We start from the raw sequence: 25,978 nt of genomic DNA, 5'->3' as shown, positions 1-25,978 counted from the left end.
ACTGCTCTTCATACTGCTGACCTCTCTACACTTTTCTTCATCCTACTAAGCTCTGTACACTGCCCTACTTACTACTGACCCATGGACACTGCCCTACCTCCTACTGACCTCTGTACACTACCCTACTTACTACTGACCCCTGAACATTGCTCTACATACTACTGACCTCTGTACGCTGCTCTATATACTAATGACCTCTGTACACTGCTCTACATACTACTAAATTCTGTACATGGCTCCACGTACTGCTTACCTGGACACTGACCTACATCCTACTGAAACCTGTACACTGCCCTACATACTATTGACCCTACATACTATTGACCTCTGTAGACTGCCCTACCTACTACTGACACCTGGGCACTGCTCTAGATACTACCTACACTGGCCAGAAATTAGAGCAGATTGCCAGGCTAGCATTGAGGCCAGCCATTCCTGAAACTAGCCGAGTAAATCATCCTGCGGAATCAGATGTTCTGCTTTTATGATAGACTCCGGCATCAGCCTTGTGGGGGTAAGCAATTACTCCCCAGACATGAAAAAAATTGTGATTGAAAGTAATTGCAGAGTTTCTCACTACAACTAAATTTTAAGGTAGGCTAAGAATATACTTTTAGGTCACATTTATACTTGCTTCGACTTCAACACACATGAACGGGTAGTTTACACTTGCTTCAAAACAAGGCTTCAGACAGACTTTGTTAAAGCTCTCTGAACGCTGTCACTAAATAAAATGGTTAGCTTACAGTCCTGTTTACACCTGCTTTTGCTTTGCTTTGGCTTCGCTTCAAAAATTATACCCCATGTAGCTTCAGTGGTGCTTCAAAGCGTCTTCAAAGCCTCCATAGAAGTCTATGGCAAAGCTTGCTTGAAGCCCCACTGAAACCCCACCGAAGCCCCACGAAGCCTCACCGAAGTCCCATCGAAGCACCACCAAAGCCTCATCGAAGCTCCACCAAAGCCTCATTGAAGCCCCACCGAAGCCTCATCGAATCACCAAGCAAAAGCAGGTGTAAACAGCAGTTTTCTTCATGGCCTCTTTACTTTTTATTGGAAGCTTGCTAGGTAATTTCTTTAAAAGAAAAAAAAAAGAAGAAAAGTGGCACAGCACCCTGGTAATCTTTGATCCCTTCCATGTTCTTTAGGCAGATCTCCACTTCTCAAAGGTTGCCTGCCCCTGCTAATAGAAGCAGTAAATGCTCTAGTAGCTCCATGTCATCAATACATTCCTCCCTTAAAACTCCTTGCTTGTCTGCTTCATTGCATCAAGATGGAGGGCATTCCTTTGATCCTCATGTAGCTACCCTAAGGGCCGCTGATAGAATCTGTACACCACTGGTTGCCCTGGGTTCGGTCATTTTGCACCAACTGTTACCAATAATAAGAGACTTACACAATATCAATGAAACAGTTTAAGTTTGTTTACTGTAGTAAAAGGGACACATTAAAGTGCAAAACAGTACACTGTAAATCACAAAGGTATTCTTATCTGAACAATATACTACTATGGAAAAGGCTATTTTCAGCCCTTCCTTCTCTGAGCTGGCCACGCAGTTGTCGGCTAATTGCCAGCTCCTTTTTTTCCACAGTGACTCAGCTGTTGTTGATTCTGCTTGTCAGTTCTGCCTACTTAAAGCCATCCAGCTCACTTCATCTCTGCCTTCGCCTTTGGTCATATCTCAGAGACTTTCTCCTGCGTTCCTGTTGAAGACTTGCTCGGCTGACGTCCCTACTGGCTCCTGATCCTGCTTGCTGTACTACTATGTTTATCTCTGGCTCTCTGACATTGGCATTGGCTGACTACCCAATCTGGTTACTGAACTCTGGCTATGTATTGACCACGCTTACTCTGTTAACCTTTTTATTCTTATTAAACAAGTGTGATTAACTGTACTTCTGTCTCGGTCTGATTCATGGTTTCTGACAGTGACATAGCAAAAAAATTAAAATGTGGCATGCCATGGCAGAAAATGGGCGTGGTTTATGCAAATAGTGCGCGTGGCTTAAATGGGCATGGCTCAAATGGGGTGTGGTTAGAGTCTGAGATGAATGAGGGAGAAAGAAAGAGAAAGAAAAAGAAAGAGAGAAAGAAAGAAAGAGAGAGAGAGAGAGAAAGAAAGAAAGAAAGAAAGAAAGAAAGAAAGAAAGAAAGAAAGAAAGAAAGAAAGAAAGAAAGAGGGGAGGAGGGAAGGAAAGAAGGAGAGAGAAGGAAAGAAGGAAAAAAGGAGGGAAGGTAAGAAGGAGGGAAGGAAAGAAGGAGGGAGAAGGAAAGAAAGAAAGAAAGAAAGAAAGAAAGAAAGAAAGAAAGAAAGAAAGAAAGAAAGAAAGAAGGAGAGAGAGAAAGAAAGAAAGAAAGAAAGAAAGAAAGAAAGAAAGAAAGAAAGAAAGAAAGAGAAAGAAAGAAAGAAAGAAAGAAAGAAAGAAAGAAAGAAAGAAAGAAAGAAAGAAAGAAAGAAAGAAAGAAAGAAAGAAAGAAAGAAAGAAAGAAAGAAAGAAAGAAGGAGAGAGGGAGGGAGGGAGGGAAGGAAAGAAGGAGGGAAAGAAAGAAAGAAAGAAGGAGAGAGAAGGAAAGAAGGAGGGAAGGAAAGAAAGAAAGAAAGAAAGAAAGAAAGAAAGAAAGAGGGAAGGAGAGAGAAGGAAAGAGGAGGGAAGGAGAGAAAAGGAAGGAAAGAGGGATGGAGGGACAGCAGGCCCAGATCCTACACCACAATAGAAATGTGTATTCCAGAGTTTAACAAATCAGCAGATAAAGATGCTCCAAACACCTGGTGTTAGCGCTTCAATCATCCTGGCACCATGGTTGTTATGGTGTCAGGATGATTGAAGCATATTATTTCTAATATTACATTGTAATATAAAATGAAATCATTCAACTCTCCATAATGCAGAATCATGGGACCCCTGAGCGTGTCACCTGCCACCAGGTGCCCCCAGCAGAGTCTATCCTTGCATCAGGTGTCCCCAGCAGAGTCCGTCCTTGCATCAGGTGCCCCCAGCAGAGTCCGTCCTTGCATCAGGTGCCCCCAGCAGAGTCTGTCCTTACATCAGGTGCCCCCTGCAGAGTATCTCCTAACATCAAGCATTCCCAGCAGAGTCCCTCCTTACATCAGGTGTCCCCAGCGGAGTACCCCCTTATATCAGGCGTCCCCAGTGAAGTCCCTCCTTACATAAGTTGCCCCAGCAGAGTCCCACCTCACATCAGGCATTCCAAGCAGAGTCCCTCCTTACATCAGGCGTCCCCAGCAGAGTCCCTCCTTACGCCAGGCATCCCCAGTGGAGTCCCTCCTTACATCAGGCGTCCCCAAGGGAGTCCCTCCTTACATCAGGCGTCCCCAGCGGAGTCCCTCCTTACATCAGGTGTCCCCGGCGGACTCCCTCCTTACATCAGGCATCCCCAGCGGAGTCCCTCCTTACATCAGATGTCCCCCCTTACATCAGGTGTCCCCCCATTGGATCCCCCTTAATCAGGCGTCCCCCTATTGTTGTCCCCTCACATCAGGTGTCCCCCCATTGGAGCCCCCTTATATCAGTCGTCCCCCCTGTTGTTGCCCCCCTTGCATCAGGTGTCCCCCCATTGGAGCCACCCTTACATTAGGCATCCCCCCATTGGAGCCCCCTTACATCAGGTGTCCTCCCATTGGAGCCCCCTTACATTAGGCGTCCCCCCCATTGGAGCCCCCTTACATCAGGCATCCCCCCATTGCATAGTTGCCAACATTGTAAAAAAATGTATAGGGACAATTTTTTAGGTGTAGGCGAAGTCTTATTATTATTAAGGGGCGAGGCATGCGTTTGTAGGCGTGACATAGCAAGAAAATAAAAATGTGGCATGGTTTACGTGAAATAGTGGGTGTGGTTTATACGGGCGTGGTTCAAATGGGGGTGTGGTCTGAGATGAATGAGAGATAGAGAAAGAAAGGGGAAAAGAGGCTTCTCCCCATTGGAGCCCCCCTGACATCAGTCGTCCCCCCATTGGAGCCCCCCTTACATCAGGTGTCCCCCGATTGGAGCCCCCATTACATAAGGTGTCCCCACATTGGAGCCCCCTTACATCAGTTGTCCCCCCCATTGGAGCCCCCCTTACATCAGGTATAGCGGTGTCTCCGCCGTCATTGCAGTTTCCCCATTCCCCGAGGCAGAGCCAGCCGCGTAGCTACAATAGAAATTAAGCTGTGGTGCCACCTACCCCCGCCCCTTTCTATAACAGGTCACAGATGGACCAGCATCGGGGCGGGGGTGGGCGGCGCCGCAGCTTAATTTCTATTGTAGCCACCCATGTTCTTCTTCTGGTCTTCTTAAAAATTATGGCCGGCAGAGACATTGTCTCCGCCGGCCGCGGACCTCTAGCGGCGGCGGGGAAAAATCAGGAAAAAACGGATTTCCCGGGACACAGTAAAATCGGGAAAAGGGTCTAAATCCCAGGAATGTCCAGGGAAATTCGGGACAGTTGGCAAGTATGTTATACGATCACAGAGACTTATGTGAACAGGTCAGCAGAAGTGTAGGGAACTGACACTTTATTTTCTATGTCATATTCGCTCACTTCTGTCTCCTCAACCCACAGACCATTAACATCAATACAACACAATAGAACACCGTGCAAAATAATGTATTTAAATTGGCTGGCTCCTTTAAATGTTCTAGAGAATGAAAGCAGACCTTTTTGTACTAAATAACTTTAGTCACTTGAGCAAATAAAGAGAGGATATAAAGGTTGAAATGTTTCTCCTTGGAATCTGGCAGTTTTCAGCTAGTCTTACAGTGTTGTGGATATAATAATCCTGGATGGTAGGGCATAGCAAAGTTGGCTGATCTGTGAGGTTTCTGTATTCCACTTCAACTTTTCCCTTATGGCTGTAATAGTATTGTATCCTATAGGATTGCTGCTATTAAAGATGTGAATAGAATATAGATGTCTGCATACAGTGTCTTGTATAGTATAAAGACTGACTTCAATGGCACCACAAGTACCAGAAAGCTGGTTTGAGTAGATGATGTCTATATGCAGAGTTCTAATTAATCCAAATGGTCAAATGCCCGCTCACTACACTGTTTACAGAAGCCGCTGGCAGCGATGCAGGTAATACTGATGAAGGCTCTTTCAGGAACTCCCCTGATTCCTGGCTCTGCAAATGGTGTCTGACCCCATCACAGCACACTGCGGCCTACTCGGTTCTGGAGTGCAGGCATTCCTGGAAGATCTGTAACAGTCTCCAGACCGCTGTAGTGGAAAAGCGATGCTGTCCGCAGAGGTCCCACTGGATGCAGCTGTATGACTCTCTCCTGTGCAGGCCACAAATCAACAGCAGCTCACACTGACACAGAGCTCTTGCCGCTGGCAAAATTCCAAGCCGGCGTCCCAAGAGAGCGATGTAGGCCTAAGCCAGATCTTTTATATCCTTCCCAACAGGCTGTTCTGACTTCTCAGCATTCTGGTAGTGGTAGTTCAAGCCAGTCTTGCTGGAATTAAAACCTCAGCACTCTGAACTACACATCCCATGATGCTTTGCTCTGCTCCAAGTTTAGTGTGAAAGGAAATGACCAAAGTCAACACTAGAGGGAGACAACCCCACACTAATTAACGCTGTACACTGTTCCTGAATTGCAGGCATAATAGCCAGCTCCTGGCTACACTCATAGCCCCTAGACTAGCCCAGGTGGATGTGGTGATCCTACCTGATGACACTCCTGGCAGGCGCTGCATGGGAACATTCATATTCTAGATCTTCTGTCTCAAGGACTAGTTTTCCATCCTTTACGATTGTTGGCTTTAACTTCATTGTGCTGAGGCCCAAGTCCTAAGAAACTTTTACATCAGGAAATTCTCAGTGGGATGAATCCTGGCCTATTTTGGAGATGGCTCTGGACAAGCATTTGTCTCTTAGCATGATCACTGGTCAGGTCTCTGCATTTGCAGTCCTCTTCCAGAGACTGCTGGTTTCCATTCTTTCAGGACCTTTGTTTGACATGTGGCTCCCCTATGCACTTCTCCATGACTCCATGTGATCTAAATGTGGTTCTTTCAGCACTTCAAAACATGCCTCTTGAACTGACTAGGGATAATCCCTAATCACTCACAAGTTTGTGTTTCTTGTGGCCATCACCTCTGCAAATAGAGTGTTTAATTCATAAGTCTTATTCTGTAATTTACATGCACCGTCTAGGAGATATTCTAGGGAGCTTTCTGCCAACAAATGTTGGCTAGCAGGTTCTCAAATTTTCCGCCAACAAATGTTTGTTGTCAGACTTTTCGATCGTGTGTACACAAGTCCGTCGGACAAAAGTCCACGCATGCTCGAAATCAAGTCCGAGCCGGAGATATAACTAGCGTTCGTAATGGAGACATCATGTACGTCTTGTACGTCACTACGTTCGTAATTGTTGGCCAACATTGTGTGACCGTGTATATGCAAGACAAGTTGGAGCCAACATCCTTCGAACAAAAATCCACGGTTTTGTTGTAGGAAAGTTCGATCGTGTGTACGGGGCATAAGTCTTTCATAATGTGTTAGTATGCAATGCAGTTGTGACTTTTGTGGCTCTTGTCCTCATCAACAAGGCTCCCCATCATCAACCCCCTGGCAAGGTACTTCCCTAATGTTTAGGGCCTAGCCTGGTTGCTCTAGTAGGTTGTATACATCGCACAGATATGCCACTTCACAGGCAGGGTTAGAACATCCCCCAGAGAGCGAGTAGTATTTAGTTTAAACGTGGGTTGGTGGGTGGTGCTTTTTTCTTTTAGCTGCCATTGGGTATCATGGTAGATATTGGACAATGTGATTGTTGATGGATGTCTTTTTTAATTAAAGGACTTGTCAGAAACTGTGTTTGTGCTTTTATTTACACTTTACATAAGTTTTGTGAATGAGTAGCGGTACTGAGTACCCCTTACTTATTCACAAGGGGGGGACGGTGGTATCTGGATGCCCCCTTAAAGAGGCTTCTAGATTTTGATAATACCCCATCAACAGACCACCCACAACTAATGGGCCAGGGTTGTGGGGTAAAGGGTCATGGTGCTTTTCCAGGTTACCCCCTGACCTGGTACCTCCCCAATGTTGAAGGCATGTGACCTGGTATGATTCAGGGAGAAGGGGGGGGGTTGTATGCTCTCCCACCCGTTTCCTGGCCTTCCAGGCTGCATGCTTGAATAAAGGCCTTGTATGGATTTTTGGGGGGTACCTCACATTTCTTTTCTGGATTTTTGCGTGGGGTCCCTCTTAAAATTTGTACCAGACCTTAAGGGCCTGGCATGAATAATGGGGAACCCACAAGCTGGGAACAATGCCCAATGATAACAGCCATCAGGAGTGTAGGTGTGCTCAGCCTATTGCATTAGCGTGTGCACCTCAAAGCTCAACACACACATGCCTTTCTCTGCAGCCTAAGCTGCACAAAAAAGTGAATGAATGGGAAGTGCTCTGTGCTGAGCTGTTACTTGTTCATTCGCAAACTGAAGTATACTTCACACATACAGTTTACTATGCTCCAATTATGATTGAACACAGTGAGTGGGTGTGTGTTCATTTAGAAAAGGATAGGGCCAGGAAAGGGGATATTGATTAGCCTTCCCCCACTCTCCATCCTGAAACATCCCCTGCAGCAGCCTGGGGGAGAGGATAGGAGTGAAGCCAGCAGCACTGCGTTAGGGGCGCACAACACGGGGGAATGCCCGGGCAGTAGGAGGAATCTGCACCGCAAAGAGTGATTAGGGTGTGCCCAGGCACACCCCCTGCGTATGCTTATGATCAGGAGGTAGAGTGCAGAGGAAACGATCAGTTACCTGTTAGGCCCCTTTCACATGAAGGGTCTGATCAGGTCTGCCCATCACTTTTTGAGGTGGATCTGATCGGACCCTCCATTCGCCCCTATGGACTGGTGGATGTAACTGGACTTGTGTCTGTCTACACCCGCCTAGTGCACTTAAAATAAAAAATCCCTCCTCCATCTAGGCGGTTCGGATTGGAGGGCCATTGGGTGTAAATGCACAGCGCAGTCTGCTACACCCACCAGTCTATAGAGCAGAGTGGGCTTGGTCCATGTCCGCTCTGCATAAACTGAGCAGGCGCGGTCCTGTCATCCACCCGCTCTGCTTAGATCAGCAGGGGATCAGCGGACAGATCCCCTGCTAATCAATCAGAGTCCATTATGAAACAAAAAAAAAAATGGAGTCCACCTCGTGTGAAAGGGGCCTTAGGGTTTACATATAGGCATGTGCAGTTTGCTTTGTTCTGAATTAAAATTTGGACAAATTTTTCGTCGATGTATCCAAATTTCAGAATTACAATAGTAACAAATTTAAAATGAATCCGAAATAACGAAACAAAATTTTCAGACGAAATTCGAATTTGAATAGTTTTCGAATCAAATTCAGTTTTCTAATCAAATTGGAATTTCCAAAGAGAATAAAATAGAATAGAAAATAAAGGAATAAAAAAAAAAATAGAAAAAAAAGGAATAGAGTAAAACAGAACAAAATAGAATAGAAAATAAAAGAACAGAAAAAAAATAGAATAGAAAATAAAGGAATAGAATAGAATAAAATACAAAGAAGATAACCATCTTCTGAAATTCGTATTTCAATGGATTGGAAAATAATAGAATAGAATAGAAAATAATAGAATAGAAAGTAAAAGAATAGGAAAAAAAAAGAACAGAGTAAAACAGAACAAAATAGAATAGAAAATAAAAAAACAGAAAAAAGTAGAATAGAAAATAAAGGAATAGAATAGAATAAAAAGAAGATAACCATCTTCTGAAATTCGTATTTCAAATAGAACAAAGTATCAAATTCTAATAGAAAAGAATAGAATAGAAAAGAATAGAATAGAAAATAAAAGAATAGAATACAAAAAACAATAGAATAGAATAGATGAGAAAGAATAAAACCATTTTCCAAAATGCAAATTTGAATAGAAGAGATAGAAAAGAATCGATTAGAAGATAAAGTAGAATTGACTAGAATAGAAAAGAAAAGAACATAATGGAAAAAAATAAATAAAATAGAATATAACCATCTTCCAAAATCCGAATAAAATAAAATTGAATTTGAATAAAAATAGTAATTTAATGGTGCCCCGTGCAGTGGATATAGGTAAAAGATTGGTTTAGAACTGCTGCCCCCCCCAAAAGCAATCACCACCGAAGTGGAGAAAGCTGAGCTGTAAAGATGTTTCAAGTGTGGGTGTGACGCTGTTCTGATTGAAAAGTGTGACTCTGTGGTACCCTACTAAGCTCACCTCTACAGGGTAAAACAGGTAGTTATGAGTATCTTTGACTCAAATTAAATAAAATAAGTTGAAAATAAAAGTGAATTAGGAAGCAAAATCAAAGAAGATTAGATGTGTTTGTTGGAATTCTTACCATGCATTAAGGTGTTTGGTGTGGCTACCATACATGGTTTATATTTCATACATTGGTGTGGGGGGGGTGGAAAGGTTACTTAAACGGCTCAGGAGAATTAAGAGTATATGCTGCAGTATAGATTCATTTTTGCAATTAAGTGCATGTTAGAGGATAGATCTATCCCTGTACCTATATGTATTTTTATGTATTTATGTGTATTTTGAAAATGTTTTGCATTTTTATGAATGACTTGCAGATTGTTTTGCAAAGTATGTAAGATTTTTTATCTGTAAAAACGTAATAAAAACAATTTACACTGAAAACAAATTAAACAATTTTAACTAAATGGATTTATGTAAATAACGAATCGAAACAAAACTACTTTTTTGTTCTGCACATGTCTATTTATATATAATTTAATGACACAGAGCGCTATTTGCGATCATAGCTTGTCAGCAAACAAGCATCATTTAAATGTTATTGGGTAGTTGATCAGAATGCATTCCAAGTAACTAGAGACATCAAACATACCTACCTAAAGTGTTTTTGGGTGTTCAGGAGGCACAGGGGCCGTACTGGTCAGTATTTGCATTTAGGGCTGTGTGCATTCAGGGACATATGACCTGAATGCAGAATTCCTCACTTTCTCCCTCTCTACTCTAATATTGGGCTTTTGTTGATGTACCTGAGCCTATATGAATGATATCCCATCGCTTCCTGTCTTTGTGACACCCATCGCTGGTACAAGAAGTGGAATTGAACACCTCCAGGAGGGGCAAAACAAAACCTTTTTTGATTGACGTGCTATTTTTTTTATAACACCAGACTATATTTTCCTACCCAGAGTTCCTCCGCTGTATCTAATGGCACTCAGTGTGTAATTCTTTGCTTCCCCCTCGATGCGGAAATTACTATACAAAGCATAGAAGCGTCCGTTTTCAAAATCAGCAAGGTCAATCCGTAGCTGAAAAGTTCCTAAGACAACAGAAGAAAAGGATAAAGTTAAGTCAATGAACATGCATGCTAGGTGAAAAGTAACATTCGTTTTCATTATCCAACCAGGAGTCAGAATTTTGAGTAATTACTTTAACCACTTTACCTCCAGAAGGTTTACCCCCCTTCCCGACTGGGCCATTTTTTTGCGATATGGCACTGCGTTACTTTAACTGACAATTACGCGGTCGTGCGACACTGTACCCAAATAAAATTGATGTCCTTTTTTTCCCCACAAATAAAGCTTTTTTTTGGTGGTATTCCATCAACTTTTTTTTTACATTTCTGTTCCATAAACAAAGAACGACCGACAATTTTGAAAAAAACAATATTTTTTAGTTCAGCAATTGTTGTGTGCGTCTCTATTTGTGCTATCACTCTACCTGTGGATGTGAGGCGGTGAATGTTATTGTTTCCAAGCCAGAATTCACTGTTCTGATTCCCAAATCCTTTTTTATACTCATTCCAATCCCTGAAGAAATCCACTGATCCATCCATTCTCCTCTGGAAAACCTAAAAGAGAGGTACATGTGATTAGACTAGGGGCTCCCAAGCTACAGTTCTTGGGCCACATACAGCAAGCTACAAGATTCTATCTAACGCGCAGCTAGGATCAGCTGTTTATCCTCAACGTGCACAGATTGAGGATTAAGGTCAGCAAAGGCTACATATGGTCTCTGCTTCTGACATAAGGGTGGGGGGAGGGGTACTCTGATAGGAACTCTGAAGTAAGAAGGGGTCCTGATGTATGGGAGAAACTCTGATGGAGACCCTGATCTAAGGGGAAACCCTGATGTAAGGAGGACCCTGATATGGACCCTAGTGTAAGGGGTGACTCTGGTGGGGACCTTGATGTATGGGGGGACTCTGATGGAAGGGGGGACTCTGATGTGGACCCTAATCTGATGGGGATTTATTTCAGTCCATGGGTATTTATAAATTATACAATGTGGCCCTTGTCCTGAAAGATTTGGAGACCCCTGCACTAGGCCAAGGAAAATCCCATGTAATGGTGTTACCATCACATAACAGGTCTCATGACAAGTGTCTGATCATTGCAACCAGTCATATCTTTTCTCTCATATTTCTTGGGCAGGTTACAAAATGAAAGGGTAAAAGGGTAAATATACCATTGTCGTGTACATAGATGTGTGTGCACTATAGAATTTATTGAATTCTGAGTTTTTGACATGTATATTTTTAGAGCAATAATCCCCCTGAGGAGGACCATGAGGAGGACCATGACTGTACGGATCAAAACGCATTGGAGCATCTATGTGGTTGGCATTTGTTGCTCCACTGTATTTTTATCATCATACATGATGGAATGTGTCATAATACTATATAACCAGAGCTCATATTTTAACTTACATGATACTGTGTTGGTACCCTATTTTTGGAAATAAAGGTTTTTACAAACAGTTACAGCTTTTTGATCTAATTACTTGGCTGCTAAAAAAAACTATCCCATATTGCAATTTGTCGGTGTGTGCAGCCGTTGATCTCTTACATGTGTGTTCATTCTATTTGGGTAAAAGTCCCTTTGGCTTTAAGGAGGGATGGGCTTCCTCCAGAGCATACATGCTCTTGATTTATCCACTGCTATATATATTCCAACATGGAGACCTTCAAACATAGTGCTAAGAGCAGAACCCTCTGTTTTTAATGTGTATTATCAGTCAGGGCCAGTCTTGTTTTATTTCAGGCTAGCTGGTAAGTGTGCTAGGAAATCTTTTGTTTTTGTGATGTGCAGTGCCCTTATATGTGTGCCTTCCTTTAACGGCTAATTTCAAATTGGGGTGGTTGCCATTTTTTGTATAACATGTGTGTAATAGTTTCCCTGTTGCCTTTCACTGGGCAAATGTGACAACCAATAATATTCAGTTAAGAGAAAAAAGTACAGTCTACGGAGAATCTTTTGAGAACAATTGAATGAATGGGTGTTTGACCAAGTGAACCTCCAGCTTCAGGGTAAAGCAATACATGTAGCAGGTCTTTTGTTACAGCTGCTAAATGTGATAGCTTCCTCCTGGTTGTTAGGGAGCTGGCAGTGTCCTAACAAACAGTGACTCATCCCTGCCCCGTAGCTGCACGTTCATTTAGCTGTCGGCTGGGAATTCATGACTGACAGGTCAATGCAAACAGAGGGATAATGTAAAAAAAAAAAAAATAGCGTGAGGTCCCCCAAATCCATACCAGGCCCTTTAGGTCTATGTATAAATCCATTGTCAATCATGTCATCCACAATGTAGATCCATGGCAATCATGATGCCTGGCAGCTGCTGACCTGCCGGACAACCAAAAAAAACACTGCCCAATGACATGTCTGAACCCGTCACTTGACTCTCTCTAAATGTCAGCTCTACCACAATATAAGCAAAGGGCCTCCAGGTGACATCAGTAACAATATATACACATCTCCAGATATGGTCAATGATGTCACTATATAGTCGTTGACTATAAATAAACACAGAGTTGATATATACTGATCAGCCATAGCAATATGGCCACTGACAGGTAAAGTGAATGCCATTGATAATCTTGCTACAATAGCATCTGAAAGTATGTAGTATATATTAGGCAGCATGTAAACATGTTGTCTCTGAAATTCATTTGTTGAAATCAGAAAAAATGGGCAAGCATAAGGACTTTGACAAGAATCAAATTATAATGGTTGGATAGCTGGGTCAGAGCAACTCCAAAACTGCAGCTCTTGAGATGTTTCTGGTCTGCAGTGGTCAGGACCTACCAAAAGTGCTCCAAGGAAGGAAAACCAGTGAGCTGGCTATAGTGTCATGGGTGGACAAGGCTCATTGATGCACATGGGGAGTGAAGGCTGGCCTGTATAGCGAGATCCAATAGAAGAGCTACTGTAGCTAAAATTTAAAATTACTGTAAAAGTTAATGATGGTTTTAATAGAAAGGTGTCAGAACACACAGTACATTGCAGTTAGTTGTGTATTGAGCTTTAGAACTGGACCACAGAGCAATGGAATTGGTGGCCTTGTCTGATGAATTCAAGTCTGATCCATGAAGGACCTGATGAATTCAAGTCTGATCCATGAAGGACCTACCTCCACCCAAAAGTGGTACTTCCGCTCATCGGATTCCTCCCCCCCTCTGGTACCACAGTTGGCACCTTTCGGGGGGGGGGGGGGTGCAGATACCTGTATATTATAGGTATCTGCACCCACTTCCGGGAATAGACTCCTGCGGGAGTCACACCCCCTCCCGCACTCCCTCGCTGTCTCCTGGGAAACACACAGGTCCCAGGAGATAGCGGGGACCTATGAGAATACGCAGAGCGACTCGCGCATGTGCAGTAGAGAACCGGGAAGTGAAGCCACAATGCTTCACTTCCTGATTCCCTCACTGAGAATGGCGGCGGCAGCACCCGAGGACCGAGGGACGGTTCGGTTTCGGGTGCCGACATCGCTGGACCCCGGGACAGGTGAGTGTCCTTATTTTAAAAGTCAGCAGCTGCAGTATTTGCAGCTGCTGACTTAAAAATTTAAAGTGAAAGTCCAGGCTAGATCTAAGTAATAGGGCTCCCACCTCCCTTCTAACGCCTATTCTGACTACCCTGTGAAAGTAAGATGCTTATATTTATGTATTCTCAGGGTGCTCCAGTCTGGTCACGTAATCAGCTCCCAGTGGCTGGCTTCAGGGAAGAGGAGGGACAGCTGACAATAGATGTCCCATAGTAATCCTATGGGTGACGTCATCACCCAGACATTCCAGCCATTGTTGGCTCTCTCTCTTCTCCCCTGCTGCTGGGGAGATCACGTGACTGGTCTGCAGCACCCTGAGAATAGGTAAGTATAAGCATCTTCCTTCTACAGGGTAGTTAGAATATGAGTTAGAAGGGTGGTGGGAGCAGTTTTAAACTTATATATATATATATATATATATATATATATATATATATATATATATATATATATATATATGTAGCGCTGGTAGATTTTTAATCTACTGCTGATAGGTAAATTTAGTGGGTTATCTGTTCATACATAGTCAGATTTGCCTCTGTTCCAGCTCGGCTGAGTTGCATGTAATTTTACACTGTGCCTGTGGGTGTCATTGTTACTATGGGCCAGTGTTGGAAAGGCAACACGTTGAAGTGTATAGGTGCTCCTCTGTCCCGGAGATAACTCGGTGGAGGTGGTCCTCCGAGTTGCATTCTGGGAGAGGGTATTTATGGGACAGACGCCATGTTTCAGGGTTTTTTTTCCGTCCACCACTACCTCGTGGTCCTCCGATCGGGAGGCCCATGGCGCTGCGGCGTGTGGGTGGGCCCAGAGGCTTGTCTGGGGCCTACCACGGCGGCAGAGGAGTGGTCCTGGGCTGTCTATCCTTTGTGAAGAAGCTGGACAACTGAGAAGATCCCAGGGGAGGACCTGTCATGGAAGGATCATGCAGAGTGCTGGTCTGGAGAGGGGCCTGGTGATTCAGTTGGAGGAGGTATCCTAAAGTAATCCTACCGCATAGTACTGCCGGGTTGGCTTAAAGGACCTAGTGCTGTGTTTGCTGTTCATCGTAAACCAATACATCCTGTGGCAGAGGATCGTACGGGTTTTGTTCCAATCAAGTCTGTGGCAGAGACTTTTGTTCGTGCTGCGTACTGGCTGCTAGGTGCTGCTAGGTTAGTGAGAGAAACCTATCCAGGTGGGCAAAGATTCTACTCTACAGAGAGAGTATATTCAGCTACAAGTTTTCAATCCCTAATGCTACACAAAGAACATTAAGAAAAGGTATTTGAGCTTCCCTGCAACTTTCCTTCTACCTCTTTCCTGCTACTTTCTTCAAGTGTCCGGTGCCTACATTGTTTATGGTAAACTCAACTGGTTCTGGTGAAATTAGGGTAAAGAAGGTGACAGTAACAGCCCGCTTAAACTAGCAGCTCCACCGAGAGTTATTGCTACATACATATATATATATATATATATATATATATATATATATATTTGTGCTCATAAGTTTACATACCCTGGCAGAATTTATGATTTCTTGGCCATTTTTCAGAGAATATGAATGATAACACAAAAACATTTCTTTCACTCATGGTTAGTGTTTGGCTGAAGCCATTTATTATCAATCAACTGTGTTTACTCTTGTTAAATCATAATGACAGCAGAAACTACCCAAATGACCCTGATCAAAAGTTTACATACCCTGGTGATTTTGGCTTGATAACATACACACAGGTTGACACAAAGGGGTTTGAATGTCTATTAAAGGTAACCATCCTCACCTGTGATGTTTGCTTGTTTATTAGTGTGTGTGTATAAAAGGTCAATGAGTTTCTGGACTCCTGACAGACCCTTGCATCTTTCATCCAGTGCTGCACTGAAGTTTCTGGATTCTGAGTCATAGGGAAAGCAAAAGAATTGTCAAAGGATCTGCGGGAAGAGGTAGTTGAACTGTATAAAACAGGAAAGGGATATAAAAAGATATCCAAGGAATTGAGAATGCCAATCAGCAGTGATCAAACTCTAATCAAGAAGTGGAAAATGAGGGGTTTTGTTGAAATCAAACCACAGTCAGGTAGACCAACTAAAACTACTAGCCACAACTGCCAGGAAAAATGTTCGGGATGCAAAGAAAAACCCACAAATAACTTCAGGTGAAATACAGGACTCTCAAAAAACATGTGGTGTGGCTGTTTCAAAATGCACAATAAGGAGGCACTTGAAGCAAGATGGGCTGCATTGTTGAATCGCCAGAAGAAAGCCATTACTACGCAAAGGCCACAAAGTATCCCACTTACAATACACTAAACAGCACAGAGACAAGCCTCAAACCTTCTGGCACAAAGTCATTTGGAGTGATGAGACCAAAATTGAGCTTTTTGGCCACAACCATAAACGCTACATTTGGAGAGGAGTCAGCAAGGCCTATGATGAAAGGTACAGAGGTGGATCGCTAAAGTTTTGGGGATGTGTGAGCTACAAGGGCACAGGAAATTTGGTCAAAATTGATGGCAAAATTAATTCAGTATGTTATCAAAAAATACTGGAGGAACATTTGCATTCATCAGCTAGGAAGCTACGCATGGGACAGACTTGGACATTCCAACATGACAATGATCCAAGTTGATCTGTCATTGGCTACAGCAGAATAAAGTAAAGGTTCTGGAGTGGCCATCTCAGTCTCCTGACCTCAATATCATTGAGCCACTCTGGGGAGATCTCAAATGTGCAGTCCATGCAAGACAGCCCAATAATTTAAAGGAACTGGAAGCTTTTTGCCAAGAAGAATGGGCAGCTTTACCATCTGAGGAGATAAAGAGCCTCATCCACAAATACCACAAAAGACTTCAAGCTGTCATTGATGTTAAAGGGGGAAATAAACGGTATTTGGAACTGGGGTGTGTAAACTTTTGATCAGGGTCATTTGGGTAATTTCTGTTGCCATTATGATTTAAAAAGAGTAAACACGGTTGATTGATAATAAATGGCTTCAGCCAAACACTAACCATGAGAGAAAGAAAAGTTTTTTTGTTATCATTTATATTCTCTGAAAAAATAATATATATTTATGATCATTTTTCTTTTAATTAAAGGACTTGTCAAAAAGTGTTTATGAGTGTTTATTAGGCACTTAATTATTGCAGTGCAGGAGGAGTTCAGTTTTAAAGGACAGCTTTAGTGAAGTCATGATAGGAGAACTGGGAGAGCTGGAATCTGGAGTCCTTGACTTACCTTCTCAGCCTGCCTCCCTTAAATCCTACAGGATTAAGAATTCTCAAAGTCATGGAATAAATTTAAACATCAAAACTAAGCTGGCAAAACTCATTTAGTGTGTTAACAGTGTGGAAAATAGTATCCTAATTTTCATGCACAATTTTATTACACCAGCTTTACAGCAAAGTGTCTCTGGAAACTATATTTCAGGTTTGGCAAATGTATTTATCCCCCATGTGTACATCAAAACATGTTTCTTAACATAGTCATTAGGAAATCCTGCTTTCCACAGAATGGTAAACCCAAGTCATATGTAATATACAAAGTAAAAGTTTCCATAGGAAAGTTGCACTTACTGTCCATCCTCCTCCATCACTCTCCATATCACAAAATACCATAAGAGGGATACCGTCTGATGGGTGAACTGTGTACCAGCCGCTCAAAGATTGACCCTGATCCAGTAACTGCTTGCAGTTTTGGGCAGCTGGAGAAAATTAACAATTTGGTTGTAGAGTGTTAAAAAACTGGTGAATGTCAGAAAATCTTTGTCTTGAGGGACAAAATATTATTTTATATTATATATATATTATACACAGCCCTGGTCAATAGTTTTGAGACAGACACAAATATTAATTATTAATTTTCACAAAGTCTGCTGCCTCAATTTTTATGATGGCAGTTTGCGTATGCTCCAGAATGTTATGAAGCGTGATCAGAGAAATTGCAATTAATTGCAAACGTCCTCTTTGCCATGAAAATTAACTTAATCCAAACAAAAAAAACATTTCCACTGCATTTCAGCTCTGCCACAAAAAGGACCAGCTGACATCATGTCAGTGATTTTCTCATTAACACAGGTGTCAGTGTTGACGAGGACAAGGCTGGAAATCAATCTGTAATGCTTATTGAGTTAGAATAACAGGCTGGAAGCTTTAATAGGAAGGTGGTGCTTGAAATTCTTCCTCTTTTAACCATGGTTACCTGCAGGGAAACACATGCAGTCATCATTTGCACAAAAAGGGATTCACAGGCAAGGATATTGCTGCTACTAGGATTTTACCTAAGTCAACCATTTATCAGATCATCAAGAACTTCAAGGAGAGAGTTTCAATTGTTGTAAAGAAGGCTTCAGGCCACCCAAGAATGTCCAGCAAGCACCAGGACCCTATCCTACAGTTAATTCAGCTGTGGGATCGGGCGCATCCAGTGCAGAGCTTGTTCAGAAATAGCAGCAGGCAGATGTGAGTGCATCTGCACGCACAATGAAGGGAAGACTTTTGGAGGATGGCCTGGTGTCAAGAAGGGCAGCAAAGAAGCCACTTATCTCCAGGAAAAACATCAGGGACAGACTGATAATCTGCAAAAGGTACAGGGATTGGACTGCTGAGGACTGGTGTAAAGTCATTTTCTCTGATGAATCCCCTTCCTTTCCGATTGTTTGGGGCATCCAGAAAAAACCTTGCCTGGAGAAGAAAAGGTGAGCACTATCATCAGTCCTGTGTCATGCCAACAGTAAAGCATCCTGAGACCATTCATGTGTGGGGTTGCTTCTCAGCCAAGGGAGTGGGCTCACTCACAATTTTGCCTAAGAACACAGCCATGAATAAAGAATGGTACAAAAACATCCTCCAAGAGCAACTTCTCCCAACCATCCAAGAACACTTTGGTGAGGAACAATGCCTTTTCCAGCCTGATGGAGCACCTTGCCATAAGGAAAAAAGTGATAACTAAGTGGCTTTGGGAACAAAACATTGAAATTTTGGGTCCATGGCCAGGAAACTCCCCAGACCTTAATCAAATTGAGAACTTGTGGTCAATCTTCAAGAGGCCCGGTGAACACAAAAACCCCACAAATTCTGACAAATCATCAATCATTGATTTTTGAAAATATTTTATTATATCTTTTTATGTGACAACACTGAAGAAATGACACTTTGCTACAATGTAAAGTAGTGAATGTACAGCTTATATAACAGTGTAAATTTGCTGTCCCTTCACAGGTTGCCACTGGAGTCCTCTTGCACTGCTCCATGATGAAATCACGGAACTGGTGGATGTTAGAGACCTTGTGCTCCTCCACCTTCCGTTTGAGGATGCCCCACAGATGCTTATGTACCCCCATGGGGGCTGCTGGTTTGTTCTATTTCCCACTGGCTATCCCGGCTACTCAGGGCTACCTTTACCTCTGACACCTCGGGTTCCATGTTATCAGTAAAAGGGCACACACACACACACAGATAGTGAGTGAATAACTTTGGTAGTTTACTGAAAAGAGATTGTATTACATTTTGGAGAGAAACACCTCTCAAGTTCTTTTATACAAACAGTTGAAATGAAGATATAAACAAATGCTTACCCTAACACATACACAACTAATAATTGGTACATGCAGGCATGCCTCCAAGTGGGACTGAGGCTCAGAGTGGTAATACCTTTTGCTCTAGGCACCTTCCCAATTCCAGCCAGGCCGTGCAAATACACAAGAATCCTCAGCACACGATACAGTATAATTACTCAATAGCTCCCCCTGTGGTGCAGTGCAATCCCTTGCACATAGCAGATGAGTGATTTAGTCTCTTGTCTTCTTTCTTCAGCTAGCCATTATAGTGCAGGATTTGTATTCCATAGGGTTTGCAGATGGCAATGTAATGTAAAATAGTGAATAAGAGCAACTTTAGTTATGAGATGCACTTATAGTTTCCTTATGTGAGAATGCACCCCGACCGTCAGGTAGTTTCTAGTGAAGTACAGGCTTTGAGGCCTAAATGAGCACAGTCTAACCGAATAAAACTGTTCCGTGGGACTGCAGATCTCAGCAGTACTGTGAAACTAGTCTATAGTGTGTTAAGTGCTTTATATAAGTTCTGGGCAACAGCCCTCTCACCACACCAGGTCTGGACAGTTGGGTTTCTCCACTCCAGTGATCTCAGTCTCCTTCCGGTCACGCCGTCACACCGTGCCACTCCACACAATGACCAAGGACCCTCGGATGGCTCCGTCAAATGTCCTGGATCCTCCGGAAATTACACCACGGCTCCAGTACTCTGTAGTGAGAGTCTCTCCTGTGGTTTCAGCTCCGTTCCACGCCACACAGGCCGGCTCCTCCGAACATACACCCACACCAGTCCCTGCAGGCAGGTCACACGTCCCGGGCAGAAGAGACAAAACATGGCCACACTCGGCCTTTTATTTCCTTACCCAGCATGCAGTTCTTTGACTTAGCCTTATGGGTAGGTAAGTGAGGAACTGTGGGTAAGTAATTTTTTCCCATATATCAAGCATGTTCTGAAGTGTGCACAAAGTTTTGCTTCACAGATATACTCTGACCACTAGAGGGAGACATTTGCTTAAGAAACAATACAGTGCTGGTTCTTATAACCTGTAAAACTTCCTGCATTGTGTTCCAATATTCAACCTTGCATGGCTACACTTAATAGGGTTTACGTCTGGAGACATGCTTGGCCAGTCCATCACATTTACCCTTAGCTTCTTTAGCAAGACAGTGGTCGTCTTGGAGGTGTGTTTGGGGTCATTATCATGTTGGAATACTGCCCTGCGTCCCAGTCTTCGAAGGGAGGGGATCATGCTCTGCTTCAGTACAGTATGTAACAGTACATATTGGCATTCATGGTTCCCTCAATGAACTGTAGCTCCCCAGTGCCAGCAGCACTCATGCAGCCCCAGACCATGACACTCCCACCACCATGATTGACTGTAGGCAAGACACACTTGTCTTTGTACTGTTCACCTGGTTGCCACCACACACGCTTGACACCATCTGAACCAAATATGTTTATCTTGGTCTCATCAGACCACAGGACATGGTTCCAGTAATCCATGTCCTTAGTCTGCTTGTCTTTAGCAAACTGTTTGTGGGCTTTCTTGTGCATCATCTTTAGAAGAGGCTTCCTTCTGGGATGACAGCCATGCAGACCAATTTGATGCAGTGTGCAGCGTATGGTCTGAGCACTGGCAGGCTGACCCCCACCCTTTCAATTACTGCAGCAATGCTGGCAGCACTCATACGTCTATTTCCCAAAGACAACCTCTGGATATGACGCTGAGCACTCAACTTCTTTGGTCGACCATGGCAAGGCCTGTTCTGAGTGGAACCCATCCTGTTAAACCGCTGTATGGTCTTGGCCACCGTGCTGCAGCTCAGTTTCAGGGTCTTGGCAATCTTCTTATAGCCTACCCAGAAAGCAAGTAATTGTGCCGCAAGTTTGAAAATGACTTTCTAAGCTCTTGCTAGGCTTGCCAAGCTTCACAAGTTTGTTGCACAATTGCAGCAAGTCTGCATTGCATGACTCCAGATCAACTTTCTTTACATACATTATTCAAGTCTGCGGCAAGTTCTAGTTCAGTTATGTTGTGTAATAGTTATCCCACCACAGGGGGCCACTGTGGCTGAATTTTCATCATTACTCCCTGCTGTATGTAAGGTTTTTCTTTATTTGGTTCTGGGGCGTGGTGTGCAGAGAGGTGAGTGGTATCCATGAGATCTGATATGGAGTTCAGAGAGGTAGAAATCAAGGAGTGACTAACCCTAATATCCAATTGGTGGAGCACAATTTGGAATGTTTTATTTTTTCTTGTTTATATGCTAGCAGCTCACCTTAAACAAAGGTCTAGTGGCGCTTTTTGGAGAGGAGAGTGGAGTGGAATGTGCTTTTTCATAAAGGATACATATATAAAGCATTGTCAGGCCAGCTGTGGATTTCGATGCAGGAGAGGAGAGTGGAACATGAACTGCCATTAAGGATTTGTATACCAAAGTGCCACTAGACCTGTTGTGGTCTTTGTTTAACCACTTGCTGCCCGCCCGCCGTCATATGACGGCGGGACGGTGCAGCTGTTGTTCTGGGCCACCGTCATATGACGGCGCAGCCTTCCAGGCAGCCCAGGGGGCCCGCGTGTGCCGCTGGCGGCGCGCGCGCGCACCCGCCGCATCGCTTGGGTCCCGGTGCGCGTGCCCGGCGGCCGCGATGTCCACCGGGCACCCGCGATTGCCCGGTAACCGAGCAGGACCGTGGATCTGTGTGTGTAAACACACAGATCCATGTCCTGTCAGATGGGAGGAGACCGATGGTGTGTTCCTTGTACAGAGGAACACCAATCGGTCTCCTCCCCTTGTGAATTCCCTCCCCCACGGTTAGAATCACTCCCTAGCAACACATTAACCCCTACAGCGCCCCCTCCTGGTTAACCCCTTCATTGCCAGTCAAATTTATACAGTAATCAATGCATTTTTATAGCACAGATCGCTGTATAAATGTGAATGGTCCCAAAAATGTGTCAAAATTGTCCGATGTGTCCACTGCAATATCGCAGTCACGATAAAAATCGCAGATCGCCGCCATTACTAGTAAAAAAAAAAAATAATAATAAAAATGCTATAAATCTATCCCCTTATTTTGTAGACGCTATAACTTTTGCGCAAACCAATAAATATACGCTTATTGCGATATTTTTTACCAAAAATATGTAGAAGAATACATATCGGCCTAAACTGAGGAAAAAAAATGTTTAAAAAAAAAAAAAAAATTGGATACTTATTATAGCAAAAAGTAAAAAATATTGTGTTTTTTTTCAAACTTGTCACTCTTGTTTTGTTTATAGCACAAGAAATAAAAAATGCAGGGGTGATCAAATACCACCAAAAGAAAGCTCTATTAGTGGAGAAAAAATGATAAAAATTTCATATGTGTACAGTGTAGTATGACCGCGCAATTGTTATTCAAAATGCGACAGCGCTGAAAGCTGAAAATTGGCTTGGGCATGAAGGGGGTGAAAATGCCCTGTATGGAAGTGGTTAAGGTGAGCTGCTAGGGCACACTCCTGGTGGATGCCTGGATGGCAGAAACAATTGTGTTCACAACTTTCAAGAACTGTTTTTTGAGCGCATGATCTTCACATCTCATCACTTTTTGATGCACATGCACTTTATTATTTGGGACTTATTTTATTATTTTTTATGTAAAATCTGATGAATACCTGCTTTTGATTCAAGCACTTTTATCACTGTTTCACATATTATAGCATATTACTGTATTTTTTTTTATGAGCCATTTTTCTAGCCATTTATGCATATTTGTTTTTTTTGTTGTTTAGCTTCTTGAATTGGTGCACTTTATCACTGTTTCACATTGTATCGCATATTATCGCATATTACTACAATTTTTGTTTTGTATGTTTTTTTTTTTTTTTTTTTTTTAAATCAGGGATAGGCGTTCATGTATATCTGTCTATTTTTACTGCTTAGCTTTTTGAATTAAAGCACTGTTTCATATAGTATCACATATTACTGCAATTTTTGTTTTGTGTGTTTTTTTTTTATTGTATCATTTTATTGTTTTTGAGAATGTTCTTTTTTTATGTTTTGTTAAATATTCATCCTAATAAAAAAAAATAACTAAGATATAAGCCAGTGTTATGTATTGATTTTATTAAACTATTTTAATAAATGTTTTTGTAAAGATCAGTTTTGCCTTAATGTACTATTCAGTGAACTGAGGTACATTTTTTAGGGAAATGGTAAAATATAGGCCAAAAAAGCTGAACTAAAAATATTTCAATGAGAACTTTTTTTTATTTCTACTTCAGCCACTTTGGCTTAGATTTTTCTGACAATTCACCTCTCTTCACTTATTAGTGAATAGACCCGATAAAAACGGACACTTGGACAAACAACAAGAAACCCCAGTGTGTTTTCTTCTATTGTGGACGTACTTCACTGGATCTTGGTCTGCAGCTCACTTCCAGCTATACCTGTTTACCTCATATTGGCACTATTTACCCACACTCTTAAGAATATGCCATTTAGCAATTTAGTAATCTGCAATAAAGAGTAAGGGACTGACCATGAAGGGATCACTTTGATGCAGTTGGCCAGACTGAACATGTATTGCAATGTATGTGAACTAAGAATCTAGTTTGTTTTTTTTTTTACGCAAAGGCTTGCTATGAATATGTGGCTTGAGGGGTTAAAATGGGGTGCTGCAAACGGCACCGATTTTATAAAAATAACAGTATTCAGAATTGCAGTTTTTGGCGATCTGAATACTTTTATGTGCAAAGGAGATGTTTGGGGTCTTTTAGACCCCCGATCCCTCCATAAAGAGCACCTGTCACCACCTATTACTGTCACAAGGGATGTTTACATTTATTGTGACAGCAATAAAAGTGATCAGAATTATTTTTTTAACCACAATTAAAGAAGACACCCCCCCTTTCCTTTTATGGAAATACACATGAAGACAACCTAAAACCTTATTAAGTACTTACCAACCTCCATGCTGCCTCTGCTTCTCCTTTTGTTCTTTTCATGGTGCTGCTCTGCTGCCCGTGCCCTTGCTTCAATGCTGACAATTTGAAAATCCTTTCCAGGGTCAGAATTTCATATAATCCAAGCGAGTGTGCATGAGAACAAGCACATGATATCATATGGCCCATCTCCTGCATACGCTGTAAAACATTTAATTCCTCTATTTCCCCCGAGATTTCTTGAGTCTCGAGATTACCCTGGTTGGGTAAGAGATCTCCCAGAAAGGACTGATAAAGTTGCCTTCCCAAAGGGCATCATTGTGACCAGGGCTACTTTCAGGGAAACCAGAAATTGGACAGAAGAAAGGTAAGTAAATAAAAAAAAACTTTAAAAAAAATTAGTGTTAGATGATTTCACATCAGCCTGCAGATATGCAGGCTGATGTAAATCTAAGTAAAATAGGGAAAAGGTAGGGGGGCGTGGCCGGATGGTGAAGAGAGCAGTCGCATAGACACACAGCTCCGGCTCTCAACGGCCATCCTACAGCTATCCTTGGTCCTAGATCCTCGTGGAAGGCATCATCCTGTTCCACACGGCTGTGGGCACCCACCAGACTGGCTGACATGGTGAAATACGGGCCGCCGCGGCCCTCACATACAGCGGAACAACTGGCGCGGTTCCGGAGGCAAAATGGCGCCGAGACACATGCAGGGCACTCAGACACGCTGCAGCCCTCCTCCTCAGCCATCCAGGACTCTGTAACAAGGGTGAGTGCATCAATTCCTGCTATATTCCGCACACCTACAGAACCCCTGCAGATACTAGAATCACAGCAGTCTGCTGAATTTAGTTAGACTGTGGATTCTCCCCCTGCTGAGCCTACACTATCTACTATTATGCTGGCTATTCAGGATTGCAAGGCCTCCCTCTCCACTCAAATAGCTTCTATCCGTATGGACTTTTCACTATTGAAACAAGATGTCCAGAATCTCAGAGACCGCACAGGGGATGCTGAGGAACGGATTAGTACATTAGAAGATACTGTACATCCCATGTCTGTTACTATACGTGATACTATAAGCGAGATGGCGGCACTACGCGCTAAAATCGACGATTTGGAAAATCACTCTCGCAGGAACAATCTCAGATTTGTGGGATTTCCAGAACGCGCGGAAGGTTCCCATCCTGAAAAGTTTCTTTATTCATGGCTGCGGGACATTTTCGGTAAAGACGCGCCCTCATTCTCACATGTTATAGAGCGCGCACATCGCACTCCTCCTCGTCCACCTCCAGTGGGAGCCTCACCACGCTCCATCATAGCACATATCCTCAACTTTCAAGATAAAGTGGCCATCCTACGCCTGGCACGTGAAAAAGGCCCGCTCACATTTAATGGCAATAATATTTCTGTTTATCCAGACTTTTCTGCTGAAGTTCAGCGCCAGCGGATCTCCTTCTCAGCAGTGAAGTCTAGACTGTGCACAGAAGGCCTCTCCTACGCCATGCTTTTCCCTGCTAAATTGCGCATTATCCATGATGGTAGGGCTCTTTTCTATATCAACCCCAAGGAGGCCATGAAATGGCTGAACGATCAATATGGCGCAGCACATAGAAGCAGAAGAGACTGAGGGCACTCTTAACCTGCAAGGAAAGATCTACACCCTGCTATGCAAGCTACAGCGTCAACAGT

The 25,978-nt window shown here is 42.9% G+C and overlaps 1 protein-coding gene across 1 annotated transcript in view; it reads right to left on the bottom strand.

The window, feature by feature from the left end:
* The window catches only part of LOC141108366 (ficolin-1-B-like), a 74,339-nt gene that overhangs the window by 1,947 nt on the left and 46,414 nt on the right, over positions 1 to 25,978 (bottom strand). Inside the window, exons 5-7 of the mRNA XM_073599925.1 lie at positions 17,381 to 17,508; positions 10,722 to 10,851; positions 10,186 to 10,320 (exon numbers count right to left, since the gene is read on the bottom strand). Coding sequence (XP_073456026.1) covers positions 10,186 to 10,320; positions 10,722 to 10,851; positions 17,381 to 17,508 — 393 coding nt within the window. The remainder of the gene's footprint in view (positions 1 to 10,185; positions 10,321 to 10,721; positions 10,852 to 17,380; positions 17,509 to 25,978) is intronic.

The sequence above is a fragment of the Aquarana catesbeiana genome, linkage group LG09, assembly GCF_042186555.1.
Source record: "Aquarana catesbeiana isolate 2022-GZ linkage group LG09, ASM4218655v1, whole genome shotgun sequence".
Classification (NCBI taxonomy): domain Eukaryota; kingdom Metazoa; phylum Chordata; class Amphibia; order Anura; family Ranidae; genus Aquarana; species Aquarana catesbeiana.
Note: the sequence above shows the minus strand (reverse complement) of the source record. Positions and strands in the feature narration are given on the sequence as shown.